Raw genomic sequence first — 27317 nt, forward strand, 5'->3', positions numbered from 1 at the left:
TCATGATATAAATTAAGATATTATATTTAATGTCAGCTGGGTGTTTTATGTGATTTTTTATGTTTTAATATTTCAGTTGATGTAAAAGAATATTGTTTATCACAGTCTGTACAGAAATAAGATTTTCTCAGATGATTTTCTTGGGTTTTCCTCTCTTCTTCTATAAGTCTTTCTTCCTCTACTGGATTTACTAGAAGTAAATAAAAAAGCAGAATGGGTAAATTTCTACATGGGAAACATGTAACAAATGGTTGCCATTTTCTTTCGATATGTTCTAATAATCCCACACACTTCAATATTGAATTTGATTTTAATGCTATTTTGACAACTGTTATGTATCATAGAAAGCAGCAAAACAGACAGTTGAATATTTTATTCTAATAGATGGCTAGATATGATAACACCACTCTATTGATGTTTTAAATCACTATGGCTGTAATTGTGTGATAACTATTAACCCTCTTCTCAAAATAATAATACGCATTTGTTCTTTATCAAATGCTAAGACCAAATTTGTACAGGAGACATTTAAAACTAGCATAAACCGTCATGGAATGCTTTGAAAAGTGTTAAAGTGCAGGGTAAATGAAAGGTCTTGATTTTATCGAAAACCTAAGAAATTCAGTAGAAACCTTTTAATTTCTTGTCACCTTAACATTTTTATAACTTAAAGGAGAATTATGTAAGATTTAGATATAGAGCTGGCCGTTCTCACTATAATATTTTAAAAATAGATAATGCAAAATGAATATATTGAACATTTAGTCTTGACTGGCCATTTGAGTCATAGCCTTGCTTCTCCAATTTTAAATTAAATAATTAAATGGCCAAACCGTTCTAATCTACTCAAAGTTATAAGTGTTGGCAGATGTAGCTTAGATTGTTTATTATTGTAGCAACAGCACTGGACGAACAAGAATTAAGTCTCAATTTTCAAATTTATTTTTAGATTTTAAAATCTTGCGGTCATTATGGGCTTGTCATGTTAATAAATAGTTTATATAACATTCAAAACCAAAATAAAGACCTACAATAGTCAGATTTAGCTCTTACATAATGTATCTTTAATTACAATTTATAAAACTCTACAGGTAATCATCCTCCCTACCTGTATTGTGTTTTTCTAAACATTCAGATTCATGTTGTAATCTCTCCATGACAGTAACTATCATACTTGTATCACACTGCGGACATGTCCAATGTTTCTGCATAGTGGATGTAAATTCATTCCACACATTACCACTTGATGAATCTTCACGTAAACTATAAAACACAACATATATTTTAGTATGAAAACAATCAGTTCTTTTGATGAAATAAAAAAGAACAAAATAAAACAGAGCCAGATCAGCAAAAGTGTTTGTTACATGAAAAATATTGAGAAATTACTTTTTAATATTTCACACATTGTTTCTTTGAACAGACTACAGAAGATTTTCCACTTTAAATCAAGATGTTTGTTGAATTTTGGGTTAAGAGGAGTTATAACTTTTAACAAAAAGATATATGTCATCCCATTAATTTTATATAATGCAATATTACCCAAGACTACTTTAAATCTAAGCACTAGTGTACTTAGATCAAGACCTTTTGCACGAGCATCCACAGAACAAATGAAAACAAATATAGGTTGTAATGTGTTTAACTCCTAATTGAAGTAATGTTATTCTGTTTAATTACCATATGTAAAGTAATTTCATTTTGTGCTCATACGATTATGCTCACATATTCAATGTGGATGTAGTGTATGTCGAGTTCCCCCATTTTATTTTTCATTTTTTTTTAAAAGTTGATTTGTTTCATTTTGTGTATATATACATGTATGTTGAGTTGTTTCATTTTGTTTCATCTTTAAGTTGACTTGTTTCATTTTATATTTGTAAAAAAGAACTTACCAGTTAACAACCAGATAATCATTCACCTGTACACCACCTTTAATAATATGTTCTTTACCACTACCCATAATACACTGTGATATACTGCCTTCACTTTCTTCATCTGTATAATTTATAAAATATAAAAATTACTAGCACATTATTGTAGGTGTAGACAATAAATGGACAACAAAACAGGAATTTTAGAGATGTCCTCTACCTCATATTTTCCCAATATTTACCATTAACAGCAAAACAAATTTATATATACAGCTAATCAGTGATGGGATTTCAAAATTTTTCTTGTCAGACATTTTTTCCCGAAAAAAAGGGGCATAACTCTTATCATTATTTAAGCAGGCGTTTTCAAATCACAATTAAGAATCACGTGTCAACAAAATATTCAAATTCATACATAATAAAAAATAAGTGCACCTCGTTATTTTTTTCGTGTTTAATTCCCGTACGGTATTCAAATTTATGTCAATAATATTCCTACAAAATTACATGACATCATAATACCATAGAATGAAAGCGTGCCAACTACTGCTAATTCATGCAACATAAATTTAAAGAGACACAAAAGACAAAAGCATCATCGTCAAAATGTTGGATGTTAATAAACCAGTAATTGTTATACAATAAATAGTTATTAGTGTGATAAATGTCTATTGAAATTTATTCTATATACATCTACTTTATCAAATTCTGTTTTAAAATCATCATTGTCAGTGTATATGCTTCTTGTAATGTATCAAATAATTACATATACAATACTGACTGTTTTAAAGGTGGTTGTGTTTGATTATTTTAATGTTTTAAAGGGGGCTATGTTTAATTATTCTAATGTTTTAAAGGAATTTATGTTTGATTATTTCAATGTTTTAAAGGAGTATATGTTTGATTATTTTAATGTTTTAAAAGGAGGCTATATTTAATTATTTTAATGTTTTAAAGGAGGCTATGTTTGATTATTTCAATGTTTTAAAGGAGGTTATGTTTCATTATTTCAATGTTTTAAATAAGGTTATGTTTGAAAATACTGGTGTACAATGGGGTATATATTTTATTTACATAAGTTACATCAGAGAAATGTGTACTGAAATTAGCAAGATTAGAGACATATCACATTTAAAGCTTTAATTTCTTGTTCAAGTGTTTATACATACCTATTGGTGCTAGAGTTGGTCCATTATATAAATGTTGAACTTCTGCTGCTAATATCCGTCTGATAGCATACTCAACACTACTTTCTAGAAACTCAGTTAATTTTTCTGCCAGTAATTTTTCCAGTCTTCTAGCTCGAGAACTTGTTTTCTTTTCACTATCCATGTTTTTAAATGTGTCTTGAGTAATAATGTAAATTATTAATTAATAAAATATATGTACCCAACACATTTAGAGGGATACCAAGCTAAGAAGTGTATTGAAAATAAATACATTATGGATAATCACTGAATGTCAATAGACAGTGTAGCAATAACTACCCAACAAATCCCAAATAGCAAAGAAAAATTAAAGATACATTATGTAAGAGCTAAAACAGCCTTTTGAAGGGATTTCTTTTTTCCTCAAATGTTACATAAATGATTAATTAGACTTTTATTCACATGTGTACAGTCATCATAAGAAGACAATTTCCTCTCTATTAGTAATCTATTATTTAGAACTTTCATTCTAGTCTATTATTTAGAACTCACCTTCTAGTCGGAGTTGTAGAAGATTTTGCCATTTAGAGCGTAACTGTATAATACTAGAGATGATATACTGTGCGGACTCTGCATCGGCAAATCTTATTTCTAACCAACCATCGCATACCAACCTTAAATAACATTACAATAATTACTGAAGTGTAAGCACTTTCACATCAGGGTCCACTTACTGGTCTGACACTTATTGGCCCAACACTCATAGGTCTGTTGTCCGAACAATTATTGAGTAAAAATAAATATTTTGTGAAAAAGATGATAAGTGCATATTGTTTGATTCATCTGGAATGGGATTGATCTATATCTTATTTAGCATCAAACCACCAATGTTCACTCTAAGCATCAACATCTTCATGAGAAAATCTCTACATAAGGCTTTTCAAATTTCCTTTTGTTTTACAAGTTTACTCGTTTAAATACAATTGTTTTCAATATCTGAAACTACTGTATACTGTTACTAATACTGATAATTCTCTGGCCAGGACAGTTAACAACGATTACCAATAATTTCATGTCCAATTTTTATCTTCATTTTTCAACATAATCTTTAAGTGGCATTAAGCAATTGAAAAACACATGAACAGAGCACAATTTTGTTGGAAACAATCACTAGTTTTATTCTAAAAGCAGAATGTTTCAACAAGTATACTCTTATCATTACCAATAAGAGGATATTTTGTAGAAACGTGATTGTTTCCCATAAAATTGTACTCTGTAAATAGATTTTTCAAGATTAAGAATTCAACAAAATATTTAAAATATCTCACCTGGTACAGTTACTATTGGTGTCTATAGAATTAGAGAATAATGTAACTGTCTGTAAGGCTGGAACTCTCATAATATTTACCAAATATGGTTTGTTGGTCTCCAACAGAGAACTATGAAAGTATTAAACAATAGATGGATTTTACTATACTTTTAGCCTTTTGAAAATATGGGGGTTGGTTGGACTAATGGTCTAACACATGGGCTTTGGATCATAAGGACTGCCCCTGAGTCAACTGGCATGGTTTCGATTCCCTGTTTGTACATGACAAGTAATAGGGTCGCCTGTCCAACCACCTGGTTTTTTTTTCCTGGACATAAGGCACCTACCACAGAGAGAGAGAAATGGGGTTTAACGTCCACTCGACACAAACTAGGTCAGTTTGGGACTAACATATGGTTGAATTTTATTTAAATAATTCGCTTGCGCGTAGGGGTCTTTAGCAGTGGGAGGAAACCGGAGAACCCTGAGAAAACCCATGAGGTCAGACAGGTGACCCTACTTCTTGTCACGTACAACTGGGGAATCAAAACCATGCCAGTTGACTCAATGACAGACCTTATGATACAACACGCACGTGCTAACCTTTCGGTCACCCCCCCCCCCACCCAACTGTCAGACTCCGTACAATCCCTCTGTTGTATGATAATTTGTGCCTGACAATGTCTGTTACTGGGCCCTTATTCACGAAAACTTAAACTAAGATACAATCGAAATTTTAAGAAATACTGCAATTCGATTGGCTGACCAGTAAAATCAATTTGCATATATCCAATTTGCATATTGGTCAGCCAATCGAATTGCAGTATTTCTTAAAATTTCGATTGTATCTTAGTTTAAGTTTTCGTGAATAAGGGCCCAGGTGCCTTATGTCAAAGTTTGTTGTATATATATATGTTGTGTGATAATTTATGTCTGCAAATGTCTGTGACAGGTACCTTACGACCAGGCTTGGATATGGCAATATTGATAACGCTAACATAGCGCCAATCAAGTCAGCCGATAAAATATGTCTACTTACACAAAAGCTAATAGTTCATGTTTTCTACTTAGTTTTCCTCTTAAATCATCTGGACAATTTTTCTTGTCTTTTATGTCCGGTGGCTGTAAAACTTCAGGTTGTGTCGTAAAAACACTGGTAGGATGTAATAATATAAAACCTTTATTCTGTAATAATACAAGTTTTATATAAAACAGATATATATTTTATAACGATGGTTTATCAGGAAAGATAATATAAAGTTTGAAACAAATTCAACATTTGGACATAACGTTATCTCAAACTAGTATATGAAATCAACCAAACCACACCTTGAAGGGATTTAGTCAGTTTTACTAACTTACAAACAGTTCAATTGTTTGCTTACTACACCTTTTAGCGTTATTCGAGATTCTACCCGGATTATCAACCTTATTGTTAAAATTGTTTGACGTCAACTGGCAGACTATCCCCATTCAAGAGACGACCCTTGTTAAAACCGGTTATATTATTTCTTTTACGTCTTTCTTGTAAATCCTTTTTTCTTACTTTAAGTGAAGCCTGTATCATTACAAGCCCCAGACTGTACAGCACAGTGGATGCTTACAGTTGGCATCCAGATCCATTCACTTGATTTGATATTTGTTATTTATTTCGTGTAATGTCCATGTCGTGTGTCTTGTCCACAGGTTTGTCTTGTGGGTTTTATTGGAAAATGTGGTTGTACCATAAAAAAGGTCAAACCAATTTAATTTTTGGGTTCTGTGGAATTTTGAAGAACGTTTTGTTTAATATTTCAAACTTGAAAAATCTGAGCTAAAACCTATTGAGCAGAACAATCAAATACTTTTTATTTTTAAATCTAAAAAGAAGGAAAGTATCAGATGCTCCTGAATGAATAAAATTAAAATTGGTATTGGCTATATATTTGACTAACCTTGGTATGATAAGCTTGATCTGTATCCATTTTATATGTATTACAATCATCAGCAATAGCTACTTGTGGATATAAACCACTACATAAGATAATTTTCAATAAGTTGATATCTCGTAAGGTAAAATGACGACTTTTATTTGCAGTTTCCTATAGAAAACATAATAAAATTGTGATTTATTTAACATATAATCATTATCACATAATCTTATTTTCTGGACATATGTATTTCCATCTAGTCATCATCCAAATATAATTTCCAAGGGATCCGTTAAGAAAAAGTCAGATTTACCTGCGATGCCAATTTGTATATATTTTTTGTCTTATCTATCAGATATTACCACTGAAAATTGAGCAGTGGTGCAAAGGTTTTCCGTGGCCCGGGCAAAGTCACTTATGGCTTATAGACGCACATGAAATAAACCTAAAGCAACTAATTTTGAATTTAATATTGACACGTTTTTAATCCTACCTGTAACTGGTTGAGATCATTTGATAGTCGAAACTCTAAATCTTTGATATCATTTCCTTTATCATCCTCTTCACCATCACTAATAGTGTAATCCTGTAAAACATTATATAAACTTATAGTTTAAGCCTGTCAAACATTATATAAACTTATAGTATAATCCTGTAAAACATTATATAAACTTATAGTATAATCCTGTAAAACATTATATAAACCTATAGTATAATCCTGTAAAACATTATATAAACTTATAGTATAATCCTGTAAAACATTATATAAACCTATAGTATAATCCTGTAAAACATTATATAAACTTATAGTATAATCCTGTAAAACATTATATAAACTTATAGTATAATCCTGTAAAATATTATATAAACCTATAGTATAATCCTGTAAAACATTATATAAACTTATAGTATAATCCTGTTAAACATTATATAAACTTATAGTATAATCCTGTAAAACATTATATAAATTTATAGTATAATCCTGTAAAACATTATATAAACCTATAACAGTACTTTCATTTTATCAATTCAGTATGTGGAATAACAGAAAAATAATATCATTATGTCCATGTTGTGAATAATAATAAGGTATGCTTGTGTGCATAGATGACATTGTCAATTTGGGGCAAATATCAAGAATATATGGAACAAAATGAAAAACTTTCACTTTTCCTTCACTCTCCATGTCAAGTAATTAATCATACTAACATTTTCTTCTAATTTTAAAACTTTTCTCTTTTTAGATTCTTTATTCTTTTCTTTTTTTAATTCTCTTAATCTTTTTCTTTCACCATGTTTTTGTCGTCTTTGATCACTGGTCAAATATCTATCTTCTTCTGTTACTTTCTCATATAGGTTATGATCCTGTGTAAAAAAAAAAAAAAATATATCAATGTGTTAGTAAATTTGAACATATGTATTAACTATAGATCATGTAGCCAGGTCAATCATCATTGTTTACGTGTTAAGCAGACTTTACATAGATATCATCCGCCTGTCAGGCTATATATAACTTTATTTTTTTGTTGTAAATTTGGATATATGTATTAATATATATGTCTTTTGGGCTCGATGAGATCTTGCACTGGCAGCCTTTCCTTCAGTTTAGAATTCATGATTATCTAGAATAACAACGCAAATATCAACAACAGGCAACGGTGCTATTTTATTTTGAAATTACACCGATAACAAACCTAGGGCTGATTACTTTCAAATGTAATTGATTAAATTAAAATTAATTTGGGATTTTTATGATTAAATTATTGCGTATGTTATCAATTAAATTACAATTACTTTTGATAATGTAATCAGTTAAATTTTGCTGTTACTTTTAACACTTTTCCTTCAGCTAAGATCAGTCAAAACTATGGCTACAAAACTATCGATATATGTTGTTCTACATGTAAACTTTTAAGAAAGACAAATGGAAAATTAATATATTCAAATTTAAACATCATATTGAATCAGTATAGGTACTTACTTTAAGCAAATCTTGAAACTGTCTTTTTAGTTTAATCATTTCATAAAATCTCTGTTCTTCCATAGCTCTATGTTTACACCATTTCTTTGTTCCCCTACCTTCTGCTTTTACCTGCATTATATCAATTACAACAAATATTACTGATTTATTCATGAAATAATTAAATGAGATATAAACTTTTATATATCTACCTAGTTGTCTTCAGAATCTCTTTAGAAACACATATTAATATATAATTGATACTATCAACATAAATGACAACATTTTATTATACTGTGTTTTTTCTTCATATTTAGATTTATATATAAAGATAACATATGTACCTGAATCCATTCATCAAAAGCATTAAGAAGTGTAAAAGGGTCTCCATGTTCTGATTCTAATGGTTTTCTAGCAGCCTGAAAGATTTACAAATAAAACATATAGTAAAGAAGTTTATTTGAAATATTAATTGATTTTAAACACATGTACCTGTAGTTGTGTTCAAATATCTTACTATGGATGAGATAAAAAAAAAAGACATGATTTTTTATCCATGTTCAACAACATGCACATGAAGATTTATTTGCAGGAATTCATAAAACCAAATTCAGGTTTGGGGAGAAACATTGACTTTACTATTAGAAAAGTTACATCCAATTGTGGTTCTTTGAATAGCGTATAGAAATGGTTTTGAATTGCAGAATAGAGTTTAATTATGGTTTACTGATACCAAGCTGTCTAGTCAATGACTAAAAACAAAAGAATCAAAAATAAAAACTTACAACAGCTTCGTGATCTGTATGTGCTTTATAAGGAAATGGTGATTGTACGCTCATAGCTGCTGCTATAGATAATACAGGATCTATCATCTAGTAATAATAATATATTTATATATCAATCAGTGTTTATGTCCCAATGTCTTGTAAGTAATCTTTACACATGCCATGCATAAATAGTCAATCCTCTATCTTGAATCATAATTATATAGGTTTATGTATGTATTTAAAAAAAAACAGTTGTAAAGGTCTTTTGCTTCTGACCATATATTATTGAAGGAAAACTGATCAATTTGATGATTTAGCAATGTTCCAGGGTTGGTTGTTTCTTGATTCACAATCTCCTAGAGAATGTCACCAATCATTTAGACATTTCAGATTGTCTGTGGTACATTAGTGTATTGTTATTGCTTGGCGGTTATGCTACACTGTCTATTAAAGCCAATGATCATTATTTGAAGGATTTTGAATACCTTGCAAATTACAATCTTGTAAAAGTTGAATCTCTGAACCCAAGCCAGGTGTTTATCACTGATATTTTGGTTTTGTTTTCTTAATGAAATGTTAAAATATCAATTTGAGTATTGGTACCATACATTTCAGCATGGAATAAGCTGTGAAAAATCAGATATTGTCTGAAAAATGCTAGTCATGATCAGCGGAAATTAGTAGATATTAATGATAACAGATAGAAAATTGTGAATACTTACATGGAATATAGATCCCATGATTAACATTTTACCTATAGCTACCTCTACAGGTAATCTAGATAACATCTCACCTATAGGTGTTAAACTTTCATCACCTTTTAATGCTCCCTGAAATATTATAAAAATATTATAAGGATAATAACGAATGCTTGTTATCAATAATAATCCATGCCCACTGATATAATATAAAAATAATAATAAACAGCACATTGTACAGCACTAATGATATTCAGATATCAGTGCATCACTGTTGAAAAATGTATAATAAAATATAACATCTAAAAAGTTTTTATTACAGAAGCAGTTTTAAAATGGTTGGTTGATTTATGTGGTATTTCCATTTTAGCCATTTATTTTTTCAAGGTAAGCCCATGTCAGTCTTTACTACTCTTTACTAATTTTTATATTCCTTTTGACTTAAAAAAAACATTAGTGCTTTGGCGACCTTTGTCTGTAATTAGAAAAATGATTTTCATTATGATGTGATTTGAATGACATCATAACATTTTAAATTCACACATAATTTATAGAGGTTTTCATGGAGTTCAACACATGTTCCTGCAATAATGTTACTCAGCAGGTCAGTACTTCGATTTTCAACAATTACAAGGGTAGAAAAGTTTATTTGGAATATGTTATACAATATAAAAATAACATCTATTATCTTGCTACATGTGATATTGTCTCTTAAATGTCAATTTCTAACAAGAAATGATTTATATCCCATAATTGTAATCAACTGATACTTCCATAAACAATATTTTCCTCAATTGATAAGAAATACAATCAACTGTAATCAACTGATACTTCTATAAACAACATTTTCCTCAGTTGATAAGAAATACAATCATATTTAGACTTAATCTCTTCAACTGATAACTACAATTATATTTAATATCTATAACTTACATGTTCTTTTAAAGAAATAACAGCATTTTCTATACTACTCATTGATGGAGCTTCAATAAATGGAAACCTAAAAATAAAAATATTTCAAATGAGATCTTCTATTTATCTCACTACTACCTATTTTTGATCTTGATGAATTTTAAGTAACTTGTTTTCCTGCTAATCTTTTCTTAAATGTGCAACGAGTACCCAATTACTAAAATCAGAATAGTTTTAACGTTTTAACGTCATGAAGGCGGTGTTAAATATTTGTCGTGTACAACAGCCAATCAAAATAGATGACTTAGTAGAGAACCTAATACACTGTAATTATGAATGGCCATATCAATTTTGTTAAAAACACCACTTGATTAACTTTACTGACAATATTTGCAGACAAATGAAAGTTGTTTCACTACATTGGGTCGGGTATCTTTAATTAGTCCTAATAGTATAAAATTACCTTATTTTTAAGATGCTACATCCATTAATAAAGAAATTAAGTTTGCCAAGTGAAACTAAAGGCATCCAATCATAGCTAAAAACAACACATCAGTATAACTCAACGTTTTTAGCTATGTTCTCGTAGCTTACAGTACTTTTACCCCATATAAAACTTACTTTCTAGCATCAGGTAATCCCATAGATAACATCTGTAATATTAGTGTATCTAAGCTAACACGTTTAATCTCAGGTGTTGAAAATTCTTGAAATGCTTCTTGATCTGTTTTATCATAGAGTCTAAAACACACACCTGGACCTGTTCTACCTATAATTATATAATATATACATAAGTAACTTCAAATATCACAGGGAGCCACGGTCTCAGGTTCACCCCTGGTGTTAGTCGAAAAAGTTCCTCTGGATTTTCCAGCATTGTTTCTCATTGTCTGTGGTGCAGGACTGAGGGCTTTACAAGGAACAGTGTCTAGTCGTTTGGATGGTATGAAAAAATCAAGGTCCTTTGTACACATTGGTGTGCACCTAAATGAACCCTTGACAGTTGGAATTCTTAATAAGAGTAAAGAGTAGGCTGTAGTGCCGCTGTCCGAGCAAAATTTTTCTCATAGCACAGAGTTTTCATTAGCCCAGTAGGTGCCAAACGGCAGGACGTTAAACCCAACTTCATTTTATTTCATTTCAAATATCATATGTTAATCTTTGTAAAATTAAATTTCTATATACTATTCAAAAAAAGTAGGGGATATTTGATTTTGGGGGCATAATACTAAAATATGCAAATGACTACGAAAAAAGTCACTATAGAACCTAACAGAAGAAACATTTCCAGTTACATGCGACGCCCAAACGCACCAATAGCTACCGCATGGAATGCAGGTGATGCTTGGGATCATCATGGGGGTCCAACCCAAGATTTGCACGACTCTGACTTTGAATGTTACAGTCATTGTGGCATTGAATTCCAGGGTGGAAACATCAGTTTAATTGTTTTAGTGACCAGAAAACAAATTTTGATATGCGTCGGCTTACCCAAAATGAAAGGTTACGTGCCCTTGGCATGCTACAGATCGGCACAACACAGGCGGTTGTGGCGCGGACGATGAATGTTTCTCAGTCTGTCATAAGCAGGCTATGGTCCAGATACCGTGATACACAATCTGTACAGGACAGACCACGCTCAGGTCGACCAAGGGCAACAACTCAAGCCCAGGATCGATTTATCCGTACCTTGGCCTTGAGAAATCGTGTCATCACAGCAAATCAGATCAGCGCTCGTCTTCAAACAGACACTGGTGTGAGAGTGAGTGGCCAGACGATTCGGAATCGACTGCATAGGGGTCACCTTCGCGCCCGACGTCCTCGCGTGATCCCTTGTTTGAGAGATCATCACATTCAGGCAAGACGTCGTTGGTGTAGGGATCGTCAACACTGGGATAATCGACGCTGGAGCAATGTGATGTTTTCAGATGAGTCAAGGTTCACTGTTGATTTTTTGGACAGACGTAGGAGGGTGTGGCGTCGTCGAAACGAGCGCTTCCAAGACGTTAACGTCATCAGACATGATCGATTTGGGGGTGGTTCTGTTATGGTGTGGGGAGGCATCACTGTTGCTGGAAGAACGGCTTTACATGTTGTTGCAGGGCGTGTTATAGGCCAGTACTACCGGGACAACATCTTGGCAGTCCATGTTGTGCCGTTCGCACGACGTCATGGCCGCCGTTTCATCTTCCAGGATGACAACGCAAGATGTCACAGGGCCAGGATCGTTACAGGTTACCTCCAACAACAGAACATCACCACATTACCTTGGCCAGCACTGAGTCCCGACCTCTCCCCCAACGAGCATGTCTGGGACATGCTTGGACAGAGGTTACGTCAACGTCAACAACTTCCTGCCAATGTCCAAGAACTTGCTGCTGCGTTGCAACAGGAATGGGACAATCTGGACCAAAATGACCATAGACGTCTCATTAGGAGTATGCCACGTCGGATCAATGCTTGTTTGGCAAACACAGGAGGATTTACCCGTTACTGACTTGGTTGTGATGCTGTGGTAACTTTGCTGTTTGACCCCGGGTATCATTTTACCCTTATAATGGCCAGTCTGTGCCTTACTTAGTCTAACGATCATTTGGAATAAATCGATGAATGTGAACTTCATTTCATTTTGTCATTTGTTTCTTCGTCAGTTTCATAAGGTGACTTTAATAACACTTAAAAATCAAATATCCCCTACTTTTTTTGAATAGTATAAGTATAGAGCCATATATCAAAACAATCTGATTATTGCTGTCTTGTGGTTGTACAAGATTAATATCTGACATATTGTCTGTAGTGATTTAGATGTTTGCAGAGACACAATTAAAAAAAAAAGAATCACAGATTTAACTAGAAATACTGGCAACACACAACACAGCTGAAATGAGATTTTTGACAGGATTGTACACTGGACAACACACCAGAAAATCAAAAACAACCCACAGAGGCCATAACATCCTTACAGTGAAATAGAGGCATAGGAGGTAAAAAATCAAGTCAGTAAAATATGTGTCCATCTCTAGCAGCCACATATGCCATGAAATTTTCGCAGGATAGAGGAGATAAGCCTCAGAATGGATGCTTGTGGAATCCTTCCACACTCTGGTTGCATGTGGAAAACTCAAAGTAGCAGCAGTATGGGAAACAGGCAGCATGCGATACTGCAGATCTTGTCAGACAATGTGGTAGGATCCAACTTGATGGCATCCAAACATTTGGGCAATGGCTCTGGTACTCATGACCTCCTGAATGAACACAAAGGTGTAGGAAAGGAACTGAAAACTTGTTTTACTGACCAGCTCTTCCCTTTCTTTGTTCAGAACTAGCAACACTTATCCAAAACTCTTGTAATCTCTGCATTTTATATTTTGGATCAAAGTTCATTTCTTTCACCTGAATAAAAACAAAAATACTGAAGTTTACTAATCAGAGAGTACAGGTATATGATTCTGGATTACTATCATAATGCATTTGCAATACAAAGAAATCAAACAATTTAAATTCCAATTCAGTTTATGACTTATTTGGGAGAGAGAGAGATATGGGGTTTAACATCCAATCGACACAAACTAGGTCATTTCGGGACCAGCATATGGTTTGATTTTATTTTAAAAATTTGCAGGTATATAGGGGTCATTAGCAGTGGGAGGAAACCAGGGGACCAAGAGAAAACCGAGGTTGGACAGGCGACCCTACTCCTTGTCATGTACAAGTGAGGGATCGAAACCATGCCACTTGACTCATTGACAGACCTTATGATCTAAAGCCATATGTTAGACCATTCGACCACCAAACCCCCTAACTTATTTAGTCACAGACAACCAAAAAGTAAAATACAAGAGACTATCATATTCATACCTTGCCTGAATCTATAATAAATCTGACACCATCTATAGTTACTGATGTTTCTGCTATATTAGTTGATACTATACATTTTCTTACACCTTCAGGTGCGATATCAAATACCTATAATATATTAATAAAAAACTAATTACTCAGATAGCTTAATAATCATATACAAACTTTTACTGTAAATATTTCACTGAATATACTTTTACAAAACGAAAGGAAAGGAAAGAAGGAAACGAAAGGAAAGGAAAGGAAAGGAAAGGGAAGGGAAGGGAAGGGAAGGGAAAGGAAAGGAAAGGAAAGGAAAAGAAAGAAGGAAAGGAACGGATTTTAATGTCTGTCAAAACATATTATACCTTATCTTGTTCTTGTATAGAGAGAGCACTGTGAAGTGGTAACACTATCCAATGTTTTGATTCTAGACTATACTGTTTAACAGCATCACATATCGCCATAATTTCTGTCATACCACTTAAAAATATCAACACATCACCTCTTTCATTAGCTGGGTACTGAAAATAAATCAATCAGGTTGAATAACATAACTATTTACCTCTTTGTTCAAAGTTTTTAAAGTTTTATTTCTAGACTCATTTGTTGATAAAATAATGAGTAGTAAAAGACATCTGAATACTAACCTTATGATCTATGAGGTTTAAGATCTTTAGGTAAGGTGATGGATCTATTTTCTCTGTTTTTCCCGACAGCTCATCTTTCTTAATAGGACAATATTCTAATTGAATTGGATACAAACGACCGGGAACCTAAATAAACCATAAAGAGGACAAGTTATTGAGCTATTCATTATGAGTATTTAATTATCTGTATAAATATTATATACAATAATCAATGACAATATAAACTTATATTTACTAAATAAAAAGTGTGAAAATAACCATTAATTGACAACATTAAAGGGAGATAACTCTGTTTCAAGTCCCTAGCACAATATTATCTCCCCTTAGACCACAGATCCTCCTCTTTGTTTCTCTCTACCATTTCTGGATGTCATTAGTTCATATCCAAATAAAACAATTTAAATAAAGTATATCTCTATGGACACCCTATTCATTTTGGGGGGATTTTCTATACTAGATTTAGACATTGGGGATGTTTAAAACTTCAAATTTTTAAAAAGAGAAGTATTTGTTGAAATGAAATGGGATTTAATATCCTACATTTCTGCATCAACCAGGCGAATGACTACGAGCATATGCCATGCAGTATACTATTGAGATAGATTTTTCCGAGACAATGGCTCTTGTGCATACTCTTGTTGAAGGTTTCTTTTAAGTGCACAAACTAAAAAAAAAACATTCTTTGAATGCATATTCTAAAAGATGTATTTTTGATCCAAACCAAAGAGGGCTTTTCTTTACAGACTTACCTTTATTACTGGGGCATCATCAAAATACGAACTAAACAGGGATATATTTATAGTAGCTGACATCAATACCAGTTTCAAATCTTCTCGTTGTTTTAACAAACATTTTAAAACACCCAGTAAAAAATCAGTAAATATGTGACGTTCATGAACCTGTAATAATAAAGAAGAAGACATATGTACGCTTGTATCATATAACTTACATACATGTATGAGTCTTTTATAAACCTTCAAGAGTTGAAAATATATGCCCCTCCCAGAGTTACCACTTCAGAACACAACATACTAAAATTCAGAAGAAATTGGTCAAAATTAAATCTTGATCCCCTTTTGAATCAAAACATTTATTTAAAGTTAACATCAATTATCGTCATTATTTATTATTTTGTCAATTTTTATTAGACAGTATCATTAATTGATATTTTAAAATGAAATTTACTTCTTTGATATGATCATGAATAAATTAATGAATCCTTATTCTTACCTCATCAATAACAATAACATCATATTGTGATAAATACATATCAGATGTCATCTGTCTTAATAACAAACCTGAAAATAAATAAATAAGCATGAATAATAATTCATAAATAAATACATGTATGAAATAAACCATAAAGCTGCTGTAGTTGGTTTGTGAGAAAGATGACCCAACAGTCCATGTTTTTTAAATAAAACTTTAATGTTGTTTCTTTTGAGAAAATGAACACAGTTATTTATTTTTGATCTCAAGTTAGAATTCATAAAAAACAAAAGTGTTATCATAAACTCGTTTTTCTTTCCAGAAGGCACATCTCAAGGTGCAGACATCTTGTGGACAGTGGATAACTCTCATGACCCATCAAGTTCAACTGTTTGGCTTTATTATTCAATATAATAGAGAATATCATGTTCTTGGCTATTTACAGGCGAATACAAGCTACTGATTACAATGTATGTGTACTAGATTTACCATACCAGTAATCACTTCAGAAATTGCCATTTGAGGTTCATCACAGCCCATTTCTGGTTGTGTCAGACACTCTTCCATTACATAAAATTAGAAATATACACCATGTACTAACCTTCTGTTAGAAATAGAATCTTTGTTGACTGAGTTTTGCTCTTCTCAAATCGAACCTATTTACAAAACACACATCATATTTTTAAGCAATAATAATAAAATTTGAGTTTTAAAAAGCATTAGACTACAGCAGGATTGAGCTATCTTTAGACAACTGACAATGACTGGTGCCATTAATTAATCTTAACGTATTTTTGAGTTGAGAATAAATATGTATTAAATATTAACAAGAATAATTTGTTTTACCTGATATGCAACCTGAGAACCAAATTCATTTAATGTTTCATATCCAACACGTTTAGATAATGATATACATGCTATACGTCTAGGTTGTGTACATGCTATCTTAGTAAATCCAGCATGAAGAAGATACTGTGGCACCTAAAAAAACAATATCAATTTGAAAAATGTCCACAAATTATCTACCACTATTAACTATTTCGAACTTAAAGCTGCAAATATTCAAGGTCTAGCTGGTCGTGGCAATTTGATTAACATTTTGCCTACCATATAGTTTTAGGACGCAGAACATAAGGGCATGCTTTGAAATGCCATTTTTAACTTGATAGAAAAGTGTGGGGAAAATATAGTTTAGACATTCCCCAAGATGTCATTTATGTGTCCCTGTATATTTAAATAGACTTTAAAACTTTAAACAGAAATTTCTGTTTTATTTGAATTAACATGGTTTGGAAAATTGCTGACTATAATTAGACCACTGATGAGAACTAAGATGTGATTGGTTGAAAATTTTGCATTATGCTATCTCCAATCAGTCAAGTCAACAATTTTTCAACAATAGTAATGTGGCAGAGTAGTATTACATATTGGATAAATAATAATATCCAGTCACAAGTGGATAAAGTAACCAACCTCATCTGATTTCAATATTAGAGAGCAATGATTATTGAACATGGACAACAACAATAGGGCAAGAATTTCTGTAAAATCTAATACCTGTGTAGATTTACCACAGCCTGTATCACCTGCTACTATAACTATCTGATGTCTTTTGATCATTTGTACGATCATCTGACGAAACTGATAAATAGGTAAATTCTCTTGGTCTTTACGTATCTTCTTTAATTTATTTAGCTGGAATTTAAAAAGAACACTTATAACACACACGAAAGATTTCAAATGTTCGAATTGTTTGATAAATTTATTCAGCTGAAATATAAAAAGAACTTATGAATTGCTTAATTAATTTTGAACAAATGTCCAATGCAAAGAAATAAATTTTAAATATTTGATATAGAAATATTAGGTCTACCTTCTGTTTTTGTTGAAAATCTAAGTAATGTACTAATATACTCTTAAACTGTTGCACTCTATCTCTGGTTAGTTCCCTTTCTACATCATAATCTAAAATAAAACATTGTTTAAAGTATTTCAAACACTAATTTCAATATTTCAAACATCAATTTCATTATTTCAAACACTAATTTCAATATTTCAAATATTTAATATCATCTATTATTAGATGTGAATTAATACTGTTGTGATTCAATGATTATTGATGACTATATAAATGGACTACTGCGGTACTTCCATCAACCTCACTTTTTTATTGTACAGCACAGTGGACGCTTACAGCTGGCCCCCGGATCCATTTTCTTGATTTGATATATGTTTATTTGGTGCAATGTCTATTTTCTGTCTTGTCCGCAGGTTTATCTTGTAAATGGAATGAAATAAAATGAAATGGGGTTAAACGTCCTACTGTTTTGCTCCGAACTGGGCTAATGAAGACAGGCATACACCATACAGTGTGCTATGAGGAAAATTTTGCCTGGTCAGCGGCACTACAGCCTACTCTTATATCAAATTCCAACTGTCAAGGGATCTTTTACGTGCACGCCAATGTATACACGGGACCTCGGTTTTTCGTCTCATCCAGATGACTAGATAGCTGTCCTTGTCAGGCCCTCCATCCTGCATCACTGACAAGGGGGAACCACGTCGGAAAATCTTGATGAACTTTCTCGGCCAATGCAGGGATCGAACACCCAACCTCCAGGCTAGCGAGCCTGCGTCTTACCCACTTAGCCACTGTGATCCCCAGGTTTATCTTGTACTCTCGTAGATTTTTGTTTTACGTGTAGTGCGGTCCTCCTGCACTTACTATTATACAAACTTCTTGTCAGTTGTTACCCAATCACTGGTTGAATTTGAATACCTGTGGGGTAACTATGCATACTAATTTAGATTATTAGTATATTACTTACCAATCAATCTGCCCTTTTTAAGAAAAGTTTCAATATCTTTACTGACAACAGTTAGATTGATTCTATATCTGTTATCATAATGCTGTGGTAGATCTAATGTCCCTTTATCATCAACTTCCCTCGGCTTTGACTTATCTGAAGAAACAGTTTTACATGAATATTTGCTTTTACAATTTCCAAGAAGTGCTATACATGTATCACATTTTAATTATGCTATGCATTTAAATAGATGACTAATAATATATTGCATTAATAACACATGTATGAAAGAATGTAGGCCTACTGCAATTATAGCACAAGCTACAGATGTTGTATTATACATTTTGTGAATGGAGATTAAATAACACATTTTCCTTTTAGTTTTTAATTCTGGGTATACCCACACAGAACAGATTGTTCTGATTGTGTATATTACCTTGTTTATCAACCTCTCCGCTGTAGCACCCATGATAAATACACATGACTATAATGCTTTTAAATATTTGTTGAATTATTTTAGTAGAAGTGATCAATTTAATTATCCATAATCACAATTTCCTCTTATCTTAAATTAAAAAATCATTTGTGGTACGTCCAAATGAAGCTAAATTTTGTAGAATTTATTGTACAGATACATCTATATTTATTACCCTTTGATTTCATTGCTTTTTTCTTTTGAAATTCTTGATACTTCACCAAAAATGCCCAAAAGTCATCATATTCTGGAGAGCCTCTGAAAAAAAATTATAATTAATCGACAATAATAAAAATTGCTACAATATTGAATTAATTGGAATATATTGGAAAGGTACTATCAAACAAACTGGTTCCTTTTACAAAACAGAAAACTACAAAAAAAAATATTGATTTTCAGCATGCAGAAACGTTAAAATTACTAGCAAGTATCTTGTTGTTAGTAAATATACCTTTTGATGAAATCCGTTTCTCTGAAGAATATTCTGTTTAATGAGTGTTTATAGTTTGTAAAATCAAATTCCAGTCTTCTTCTTTCTTCATCCGAATCTGGGTTAGTATCATCAGCATCATTTTTAGCAGCATCACTTCTGTTTTTCCTCTCATACCCATCTTCATTTTTACCTCTATCATTTCTGGATTTTGAAGTAAGTCTTTCCGTGACATCTTCATTTTTCCTTTTGGATGAATGATGTCTTTGAAATCTGTCATCTTCACTCTCACTTTCAGATCTATAATTTGGGACTGCATGTGATGAATGATGATGTTTTTTCATATATCTATTATTACATGTATCTGCTCCATATTCATCTTGGTCAGAGTCAGTTTTTCTTTTTTTGTCGCTTACATAACATTTTGTATCTTGTCGATTACTGCCAGACTGGTGCCTGTCTTTCTCCCTTGAGTATTTCGTGGTGGTTTCATGAATGTGATCTCTTCTTCTCTCCTCATCCCTGGTCTGCCTATGTTTAGTAGAATGAGATTCATTTTGTTGCCTATCAGTATCAGTATCATCGTAGTGTTTTCGTCGTCTGTCATCTTCGTGTCGATGATGATGTTTATGTCTATGCTTGGAACGATATTCTCTGTATTCCGACATAGTTAATCGAGAAATACACTTACAAATTTACAGCTGGAAAATAATTGTAATGTTTATATCGACCAAAGAGTTTTGTTTTGGTTCCATGGGCGCAGCCATTTTACCGGAAGTGATCTATTTTGTGATCAAATATACTAACCGATAAATAGTTATGAATGCTGACGAACAATGTATACGAAGTTTAAGGAGAAAGTCTGTCTGATGCATATACAAAGCCAATTGTAATTATTATCGCGTTATAATGACCAATCTTTTCATCCATCTGTACAATGTATTTGAAAAAAAATAAGTTCGTTTTTATTTATCTTTTTATCGGTTGTATTATAACCTTATTTTGTAAACACAAGAAAGAAGGCGCCAGTTACGATTTGTTTGAGAGCAATTGGACATAAATCATCCAGACCAAGATTCTGCAATATTATACTTTGAATAAAAGTACTATCCTACTATAAGGTAATAACAGCGTGCAGAAAAAAATATGCAAAATTTATAGATCTAAATCATGTAATCCAAAAACCAGGGAAAAATCAGTTTATCTCAAACTGAAAAGTAGGCCAGTCAATCCCAGAAATTAGAATTTATTAGAACTAGATCTAGATAAAGAAAGCCCTCAAGAATGATGTCTAGTTGTTCAGATGAAACGATAAAACAAGGTCCTATGTTGGGGTTGTTGGCGTGTACGTAAAAGAATCCTTGGCAATTGAAATTCAACCAAAAATTGACGTAAATTCTGGTGTGCAGGCAAAATTTCCATCAATTCTTTAAATGACATCTAGAGGCACGGTAACTATTCATAACAAAACACAAAACAAGGTGTATATATATACCGGTATATATATGGATATAACTACTTTTCAGTTATTTAATAACAACGTTTCAAAACACATGCAGGTCGTCTTCCATTCACTTTTACCAACAAATACCTTTCAGAATGTAGGACTGCTCCTTTTAAGCGACATATTTCTCGCTGGGATTATTTGTTTCGATTTTGTAGAATTGTATAATTAAGTTTATTATAATTTCAGATTAGGTGCATATAGAATGTTATGATAATAAAGGAGAATGGAAGTAGAATTTACGAATACAATATGTGGAGAAGAAACCAGGTATATTTATTATAATAAGGAGTCTATATTTTCCTAGTTTTCATCAAGCTCATTGAGTAGGGAGATAGTTGACTAACCAGAAGGTCCTGGTGCTTATCGAGTAAGTTCTTCAGAGTTGTTTCCCATTGTCAGTGGTGCCAGACTGAGACTTACAAGGAATAGAGTCTTGTCATTTAGATGGGGCGAAAAAAAACCCAAGTTCCTGTCTACGCAAGAAAAAAGATCCTGTCTATGCGTTGGCCTGCCCGTCAAAGAACCCTTGGCAGTTGAAATTAGATGAAGAGTAGGCCTAGGCGTAAACATTGCTGTGTCGACAAAATTTCCCTCATAGCACAGAATTGTATGTTCACATGTTTATCTATTGTTTTACCACTTAAAATTTCTACCAGGTACATGTAAGTTCCTTTTCAAGAACTCATTTGCTGAAGTTTTTGTTGATGCTTTGATTGTAAACTGATAAAATGAACACTTAAAATATATGATGATGTTTCAGCTTTATTTACAACAAACATTTCTATAACACAGATATATGATTTCTCTTATAGTTTTCTTGTTACATATCATCAAAGTTGACATACTAGAAGTTGGGGGTTAATGGTATACATGCCTGGTGCTGTTATAGTATATACTGCATACCGTACCTTAAATTTCTCACACTTGTTTAGTGTATGTAGTGAACGTTGTTAAGACTTTTCTATTTCAAGGAATACTGTACATACATAATAGGTAATTATTTTTATGTTTTAGTCCCTTGGAGGCGTCAATATACAGTTTAGAGGTGATTAGATTAGCAGGTGAGGTAGATGAGGATATAAGTTCAAATTTTGCTGCTCTCGAAGAGGTAAGTCTTCTATCCACTCTCTGTCTCAAAATGCTACTCTATAAAATATGCCTTTGCTTGTAACTTTATCCAATATATATATAAGCACAAAAATATGTTAAAGATAGGTAAAATGTTGATAAAGATATATTTAGCGATGATTCTGGACTTATTGTTTCATTTAAATGGTATGAAAAACCAAGGGCATGCATATAAAGAGGTGGTGTCAAAAACAATAATTTTATGTTAGCTGCAGATAGTCTCAATGATTGTGTTGACGAGACTTTAAACCCTATTCTACTCAAATCAAATATTGTCTTGCCACTATGCTAGTTAAAAACGTCAGGATAATCCCAGCATAAAAAGCCTTCTGAGTAGGTCACGGTACTTTGTTCATTTCTTTATGGTTTGTTAAAACTGGTGTCTCTTCAAAAAGGTCTTGGTAAATGTATTTCAGAAAAAGCGAGAAGCAAAAAAGAAGTTCATTAATTCTTGTTCTAAGAGATTAATACTTGAAACTATTTTAAATGATCAGAAAGATTGGCCAACTCTTACAGATGCAGGTGAGAAATTGATGAAAACTATTCATTGTTAAATTTTCCAACATCATTGTCATTGATGTATACAAACCGTCGACTGATGAGTACTTAACTAGTTCTGACCTTAAACAAATGTCCATTAATTTGAAGATAATTGATGGAACTCAGATTGAAACTTCCATGAACAGTGAGTTAATTTGAGCAAAATGAAATGCATGTATTATAAAATTGCTTGGTTAATACTGACTTAACAATTTCTTTTTTATTTCCAGCTGAAGAGTTAAAAGCCACATCACGGAATTTAAAAACTTGTAAATCTGAAGTAGAAGAAACTAAGAAAACAATTTTTTCATTATGTGAGACAGCAGAAAATGGTACTGGTGTCTTCTTTATTTTGATAGTTTAGACATAATTAATTCACTTAAACTTAAATAACCATCCGAAAGTAAATAATAAATCCGCCTTCCTCCCCAATTTAAGGTATTTCTGGGTACATTATTTCATTCCAATTACCTCCTGTTTAAGCAAATTCATCAGAAAAAATGAAGTCTTGGCAGAAAATTTAATCGTTATTTGTTCGTTTAACACTCGCTCTACCTAAGATGTGAAAAGAAACAAGTTACAGGATAGCAGATGACTTGTAGACAGATATACTATTTGTAATAAGCGAGTTCCTGGTAACCAGAGATCCTTATCGGTTGATTATAGTCAACTGCAGCCATTTGATGTTCGATAAAACAAGGAATTGGTTCAATTACAAAAAGCTAATTATTACATGTTGATTAAGAATTCAATCAACTTATCACCTACCACCATATATCAGTATTGTGTAGATTCTTTATAGACTGTTTAATTTCAAATCAATGTTAGGTAAGATTTCTGAACATATTTCAGGTAATTAAGGTGAAAATTAAGATCAAAAGTTTGAATTTCGAGAAATTAATTGGAAACATCAATTGTTATATTTTCATTTAATTTAGCTTAAATCTCTTTCTTTGTACTATTACTTTACCTGCAAAAATTTCCCTTTTCAGCATACGTGCTTTTAAAATCAAGAATTAAAGAATTACAGAAAAATATGACATCACTCGAGACAAAGGTAATAATAGAATTTAATATGATACCATTTACATATTTCTAGACTTGACAAAATTTAAATGGTTTGTCTAGTTTTACAAGTGGAAAAATGAATAAAGATTGTTAACTTTTTTTTTATTTGATCTTAGAGGAAGAAGAATATTTTAAATGATAACACTACAATTAGGTATTGAATCTTGTTAATAATAAAGAAACCCCATGCTGTGCACACATTTGATGAAGTACTCTGACAAATCAAAGAGAATCTGTCTGGGCTGTTGTTTACTCTGAAAGAATACAAAATATCTTTTCTTCAGTGTGCTAAAAGGACAATTTTGTTTTTTTGTTAGAACAACTACCTTTTTTCAGCTGTACATAAAAACATATTTTACCCCATATCCTCAATTTATATATATTTTGAATTATCTATTTTCAGAAAAAGATTTTAGAAGAATTGAGAGGCCAACAAAAAGAAATTATGTCTGATAAAACAGTAGAAATTCAACAAGCTGCAGAAAATCAGGTTAGACATTTAAAATGTTAAGATATACCGGTAATACTATTCTTGTTGAAAATGGGCCGCTGTTAAAGATACCTTCCCGCGTACAAACTGGGTGATTTGATGATATATTTGGACTAAAACATATTCAAACTAATTAATCTATTAAAATTTTGCTTCAAATCCTTCACAAAACATTATGTTTGCGAGGGAATACCCCTGTTATAAAAAATCTATTAAAAGAGATCATGTTTGTGTCACGCGACTTGGTTGACTCGGTACCAAGCAACGGGTGCGAATCCAGAGGAAAATTCATTGCATATACAAGATGATGTTGTCTTTAATCGCTGATTATTTATCATAAATATCGAAGCCTAATTAAATTCTCGGATTATACACTGCCTATACTTTTTCCATGGTTTTTATCACAGAAACTGTTGTGCGTGTAAGCTCACCATAAAGTTCATCAACATATACATCAAGCGCTCACTAACGTTGAGAGATCAGACAATCTTCGCATTCAACCTTTGACGTCACTCGAGCAGACATCCCTTTTGGGAAACCCTTACATTTTTGTCCTGTATGCGCTCCATGGGTGTATTTCAGGGAATCCAGTATTTTTCTAGTAAGATTGGATGTTTCTACTTTCCATATATACCAAATTTACCATACTTTTATTGGAAATAATCACCTGATAAATACTTTTGTGGGAAAGTATCTTTAATTGAATATGTATAATATATTGTATGAATAGGGATATTATTTCATAAACAATATATCAAAATTTAACTTCATCTTAAACATGACACACATCATTGATTTTACTTAGAAATAAATTTCAAAAACATATACAGTTTAACATCCTTGATGTTTGTTTACTGGTACTCATTTACATGCTTCCAAAAATAGAAACCCAAATACAATAAAGAATTTAAATTTGAAACTTAGTAAGCCTATTTAAAGTCTTATAATGCAGTAGATTTCTTTATTTATTTCACAATTCAAATATTTTTGGGGTAAAACAGATTTCTCATTTGATAATTTTGGATAGTTCCTCGGATGTCATTATTTGTTATCATGAAAAATCAACATATTGGTCAGTATGAGCCTTTAATAAATTGTATTTTAACTTGTTATTTATTTCAATCTGATTAAAATACAGATCTATATTTCATTTCATTTTTTTATACTTTCGATGGCCTACACTGCATGAAGATCTGACCAGTTGTTTTGGGAGGTCGCATCAGGTCGTACGAGCGTTTTTTTACCCTATGATGTCATACGTTTGATTAACCAATCAGCATTGATATTTCTAGTGTATTACCCACAGTTCCGTGCATCACACGCCTAAAGCTTGCCGTAACAGACCTTTTCATTGGCTTATCCCTCACATCATCCAGAACATGTCAATTATACAACTCTTCCAGATCCTAGTGTAGTAGAGACAAGTAAATTGAAATTTTGAACTATAAAAAACGAAACGAAATAGGATCTGCGTTTTAATTAGATTGTATTTATTTTTAATATTAGACTTTGGCTGTAATAGAACAGTGTCAAGAATCTATAGATAAGAATCAGTTGCATATAAAACATTTAGAGCTGGCCATTAATAGAGTTAAAGAGAGAATGGAAATTATAGCCAGTTTAGATGATCAATCAACAGAACCTACTCACACTTTACAGTTAGAAAGGTTTGTTACAATATCTTCTTGAGATTAGCTGTAGTTTTTGATGTGAACATTACCCATGTGTGGAGGGGGGTTGAATGGCTGAATGGTTAGCGTGCGTGCGCTGTATCATAAAGTCTGTCATTGAGTCGACTGGCGTGGTTTCGAATCCCCGGTTGTACGTGACAAGGAATAGGGTCGCCTGTCCAGCCTCGTGGGTTTTCTCCGGGTCCTCTGGTTTCCTCCCACTGCTAAAGACCCCTACGCGCAAGCGAATTGTGTAAATAAAATTAAACCATATGTTAGTCCCGAAATGATCTAGTTTGTGTCGAGTGGACATTAAACCCCATTTCTCTCTCTCTCTCTCTCCCATGTGTGAACATGTAAGAAACTAAAAAGCAAACATTTTATCTCTTGCACAAAAAGGAATTTGCTCTCAGTCAATCATTATTGTTATTCATGGCCATTCAGAGCCTACATATTCATGTTGTAATGTCATTATGACTCATTGAGTCATCCATGTCTAGAATTTTGGAAATGATTTGTTGATCAGTTTATAAAATCACACAATGTTTTATTGAGACTTTATGGAAATGATTGGAATATAAAGGGCCAATCTCAATTATATTTTGGAGAATAAAACTGCTTAATTCTGCGTGAAAAGCCCTTAAAAACCTCTACCTTGAAGCCGAGCAACTAACTTAATATACGTGATACGTTTTCAAACAACTTAAAACAGTCAGTCTTCATCTGGAAATGGAGACCGGTGTCCCAAGCTTTATTTACGGTGTCTGGATAAAACCAGACTTTTATTTTATGAAAATAATGTGTAGGTGAAATTTACTGTTCGTTATTAAGTACAGCACACACATCACACTCTGTTTTGACCTCTAAAGGAATGGTAATAGATTATCATGTCACCCAACGAAAAAATTGACTTGAAACCTTAAAAGGG

At 32.3% G+C, this 27317-nt stretch overlaps 2 protein-coding genes across 3 annotated transcripts in view; one reads left to right on the forward strand and one right to left on the reverse strand.

Annotated features, from left to right (window-relative positions):
- Nucleotides 1–20826, reverse strand: LOC126818483 (probable ATP-dependent RNA helicase DHX34). Its single transcript, XM_050545941.2, has 29 exons — nt 20008–20826; nt 19732–19814; nt 19103–19237; nt 18148–18239; nt 17832–17969; nt 17121–17255; nt 16876–16930; nt 16296–16363; nt 15815–15964; nt 15066–15191; nt 14784–14939; nt 14437–14544; nt 13875–13971; nt 11200–11347; nt 10600–10666; nt 9691–9798; nt 8987–9073; nt 8546–8620; nt 8223–8333; nt 7451–7606; nt 6735–6827; nt 6266–6412; nt 5371–5516; nt 4351–4461; nt 3575–3696; nt 3044–3220; nt 1896–1998; nt 1109–1263; nt 1–190 (listed from the first exon to the last, which is right to left on the reverse strand). The coding sequence occupies exons 1-29, from the start codon at nt 20652–20654 to the stop codon at nt 33–35; spliced, it is 3954 nt and encodes a 1317-aa protein (XP_050401898.1). The 5' UTR covers nt 20655–20826; the 3' UTR covers nt 1–32.
- The window catches only part of LOC126818494 (uncharacterized), a 19653-nt gene continuing 2370 nt past the window's right edge, over nt 10035–27317 (forward strand). Inside the window, exons 1-8 of one of the 2 annotated variants that reach the window (XM_056100412.1) lie at nt 10035–10053; nt 21680–21760; nt 22508–22601; nt 23038–23143; nt 23392–23493; nt 24154–24218; nt 24633–24719; nt 26226–26386. In XM_056100412.1, coding sequence (XP_055956387.1) covers nt 21717–21760; nt 22508–22601; nt 23038–23143; nt 23392–23493; nt 24154–24218; nt 24633–24719; nt 26226–26386 — 659 coding nt within the window. In that variant the 5' untranslated portion in view covers nt 10035–10053; nt 21680–21716. Of the gene's footprint in view, nt 10054–20799; nt 21108–21679; nt 21761–22507; nt 22602–23037; nt 23144–23391; nt 23494–24153; nt 24219–24632; nt 24720–26225; nt 26387–27317 lie in introns of those variants that run through there. The other variant, XM_050545958.2, reaches the window with a different exon arrangement.

This window comes from Patella vulgata, chromosome 4 (assembly GCF_932274485.2).
Source record: "Patella vulgata chromosome 4, xgPatVulg1.2, whole genome shotgun sequence".
NCBI classification, from domain to species: domain Eukaryota; kingdom Metazoa; phylum Mollusca; class Gastropoda; family Patellidae; genus Patella; species Patella vulgata.